Source organism: Mandrillus leucophaeus, unplaced genomic scaffold (assembly GCF_000951045.1).
Source record: "Mandrillus leucophaeus isolate KB7577 unplaced genomic scaffold, Mleu.le_1.0 Scaffold38, whole genome shotgun sequence".
Lineage (NCBI taxonomy): Eukaryota > Metazoa > Chordata > Mammalia > Primates > Cercopithecidae > Mandrillus > Mandrillus leucophaeus.
Genome location: NW_012104031.1, coordinates 5,387,887 through 5,391,700, shown reverse-complemented (window position 1 = coordinate 5,391,700; position 3,814 = coordinate 5,387,887). Strand labels below are relative to the sequence as shown.

Here is a 3,814-nt window from a genome sequence, read left to right as displayed (position 1 = left end):
CATGCACGGACACATATACACACACTTGCGCAGAAGACGTCAAACACGTCCCCTCTAGGAGCACATCCAGAGGTAGTGCCTGTAGAAATCGGCAAGATGCTAATGAATACGTGTAAATATTCAGTGTCCTGCCTTGGAGGACATTCACCCCATTTCCCTTCTACTTCACCTGAATCCTGGATCAGCCTTGCTTATGGGTGGCAACAAAGCAGTTCTCTGTCCTTAAGGAGACAGAATGTGGCTCTTTAAAAGCACACCAAGTGGCCTTATCTCCTGGGCCTCACCTACCCTCCACTCTCCCTAAGAAAATCTGTTACCAGCCTTGTATTTCCAATTTCCACTTGCCATCCATCTGCCAACCATCTGCCCTGCCAACTTCAGCCCCCAACCCTGCTGGTCAGGTCACCCCTTCTATTCCTTGAAAAGCTCCTGAGCAAGCTCACCTTCTCCAGCAGGCCTCCTGACTACACAATTCCCAGGGTCTCCTCCTTCCTGGTCACTCGGTGGACTCTGTGTCTATGACTCCATTAGTGACTGCCTTCCCTCCCACTCTCAAAGTTTGCTGCCTCTTCGGTACCACTTTGAGATGTGATTCCCAAGAGGGCAGCGGCTTTATGTATCTGTGTGACTTATGGTGTCAAAGGTCCCAAGGGACCAGCTTAGCTGAAAAGTTAAGGGTTTGGATGATGAAAATGTCCTTGCTAAAAAGGCATCATGGGGCAAATTTATACTAAGCCAGTCTGGTTAAGAGCTTAAAGCTCTGCAAAGCGAGGAGTTGGATGGACTGATGTCACAGGACCCTTCCATCTCTGACCTCCTCTGAGCTAGAGTGTTAGCCCTGGGGGGCCTTACCCTGCCAAGCCTGGACTGGAGGAGGAGGAGGAGGCGGGGTGAGTGGGAGGGGCGGAGAGAGCAGAGGCGCCTGCAGCAACTGACACCTGCTCCAGCCCTGCCTGTCTACTACCAGTCGATCCAGAGTCTCCAGCAAGCAGCAGCTGGAAACGGGGAAGAGGGAGCAGACAGGAAGCGGGAGGCCAGCTGTACACCCAGGTAAGTGGGCACTCACACCTGGCTGCCCACCCAGGCCAGGATAGGGCCGGATGGAGACACTAACCTGCTGTCCAGTTTTTCTATGCAGGAAGGGGCAGGCAGTGGGTAGGACATCTGCCTGGTGAACATTCCCTGGCTGGCCGTTCACACGCTGGAGTGCACCTGTATCCCCTCTAGGCGACTCCAGGATATCTGGAAGAGAGAATTTCAGTGTGTCCTGTCTGGGTGGTTCTGTCCCGGCTCTAATTTTCTGGACACGGCTTGACTTTGAGTGTTATACGATGACCAGATTAAAAATATCACTAGCAGTCCAGAATAAGGACCTCAGGCTGGGACTTGTTATATTTTGGTTAGTAACATGGTCAAAGCAGTTGAGAGAACCCCACTTGGCTCTTCCTGCCTCCATTTCTACCAGTTGAGAGGTAGCAGGGACCAGCTGGAGGTAGCAGGGACCTGGATCTGCAGGATGGATGCGGGGAGGGTAGGGAAAAAGGGTAGGGAAAAAGGGTAGGGAGCCATAGATCCTGGAGAGGGGCCAGGGAGACACTGCCCCCGGATCCAGTGCTGAGAGTGTTGCTGGGACAGCTGAAGTAAGGACACAAGCTGACATTTGCTTTTGGGAATAATTGGACTTCTTAAATGTGGGAATGAATTATGGAGGAGAGAAATCACTTCCTTTCTCATTTCTTCCAACTGAGACCACATCCCTCTAGTCTCCAACTCAACAGATCTCTTCCCCCATGTCATTGACTTTGTACCAAATCTGGCTTATTTTAGAAGATGGTGGAGCACCAGAAGTGGATGGCTTAATGTCACACCCCTAAGATCCCCCAAGGGCTTTGTTTCTTTTGCCCTCCTCAGCTGGGAGCTGTAGGCAGGAGGCTGGAGGGAGAAGAGTGGTATCATCGTTATCCTTCTTCATGTGTTACCAATAGCTGAGTAACAGGATGATAGCTGCTCATGGTGATGATGTGTGTGACGATGGGGATGATGACTCAGATAGCTGTGTTGAACTCAGACTACTCCAGTGTGGGGTCTCCGACTGCTGCCAGCGCACTTGCCAGGAGGCTGCACTGAGGGGTGGGTGGGACGGGGGCCCATACAGCCCTTCCCCTGGCCATGGCCAGCTGGGTCCTCATCCGTTGGTGACTGTCTTCCCTCCTACCCTTCCTCGTGACTCCCTTCGGCATAGCGCCTGTGGCACCTGTGACCGCTCCAGAACGCAGTTGGCGTACCATGGCATTCCAGCACGCTAGGGTGCAGCGGCTGGGCTGGTGAGGGGCCGCCAGGGGCCAGAAGTGCCAGTGGGTGGGCCATTGCGAAATGGAACGATCTCCATGGGAGAGAGGAATTCGCTGTGTCATGTGTGATTCTATATTAATGACAGGGCTTTTTGGGCAGAAAATGGAGTCCCCAAAATGGAACCGCTTGGCCGTGGGCCAATCGCACAGAGGGTGGGACTGCTGGAGAACTCTTTCAAGACATCTCCCCACCCCAATTTATGGCTCTCATCCCATCCCAGAGCCAACCCCCTTCCTCTCCTGTGTGGGACTCCCCATTGACCATAACAGATGGATGCAATTAAGAGGAAATCGGGAGAGATGGTGGTGGTGACAGAATGGAAAATACTCCTGTTCACCTGACACTATAATTCACTGGCTTCAGAGGGGAGCAGATGGATTCATGGGGATCCTATGGGCCTGGGCCAAGAAGAACTTAAGAGCAGCAAAGTTGAGGACTCTCCCCTGCAGACCTTGTGACCGGAAGGATTCTATGAATGTGGGAGGTAGAGGACTTTGGGGTCCTGCCAGAAAATTTCAGAGTTGGGGAAGGAGCCAGGAGTCCCAAAGAATGTCCTTGGAGAATTCTCATTCCAAAGTCAATGGGGCAAGCTGTTACACAGCTGGAAGGATCCTGAATGGATCTGATTTCCTCAGGTTTGGGAAGGTTGTGTCTCACCCTCTGGGCAGGGTCATCAGGCCTGGGGTCCCACCAGGAGGCCAGGCCACCAGCACAGTGTGCAGGCTCAGCCTATGGTTCCCTTTACCTGGAAATGTTACCAACTGGGTAGCATCCTACCCACTCCCTGGTCTCTGGGAAATTGGTTTTGCAGGGGACAGGGAATTGCAGGAAACCAATCAGTGCCATTAGTGGGTTAGAAAAGCTCTTGGGGGCAGCAGCTTTTTCCAGCTCCCACCCCAGACATTGGCTTATGCACTAATGGTGTGGGAGGGGTGGGGTGAGACCAGGCTGGATCTCTCAAAAGCAATTCCATTTCTGTTCTCAGGAAAATAGAACTTCTACCCTGAGAGGAGTCAAAGAGGAGGCAGAACTATGGCAGGTAAGAGAACAAACCTCCCCTCCTCAACCCTCCCTGGCAATCCTTACCAGGACAGAGAGGAGAGAAGTGGTAGGGATCAGAGATTTCTGGGAATGTGCTCATCTTGTTTGTTGTTGTTGTTGTTGCTGCTGATTTTGAGACAGAGCCTCACTCTGTTGCCCAAGTTGGAGTGCAGTGGCACAATCTTGGCTCACTGGAAGCTCCGCCTCCTGGGTTCAAGTGATTCTCCTGCCTCAGTCTCCCGAGTAGCTGGGATTATAAGCATGTGCCACCATGCCTGGCTAATTTTTGTATTTTAGTAGAGATGGGGTTTCACCATGTTGGCCAGGCTGGTCTCAAACACCTGATCTCAGGCAATCTGCCCACCTTGGCCTCCCAAAGTGCTGGGATTACAGGCATGAACCATTGTGCTGGGCCTTTTTT

At 52.4% G+C, this 3,814-nt stretch overlaps 1 protein-coding gene across 1 annotated transcript in view; it reads left to right on the top strand.

The window, feature by feature from the left end:
• The first annotated feature begins 3,384 nt into the window (after positions 1-3,384).
• IGFN1 (immunoglobulin-like and fibronectin type III domain containing 1) overlaps positions 3,385-3,814 on the top strand; it is a 37,421-nt gene continuing 36,991 nt past the window's right edge. The window contains exon 1 of the mRNA XM_011990608.1: positions 3,385-3,391. Coding sequence (XP_011845998.1) covers positions 3,385-3,391 — 7 coding nt within the window. The remainder of the gene's footprint in view (positions 3,392-3,814) is intronic.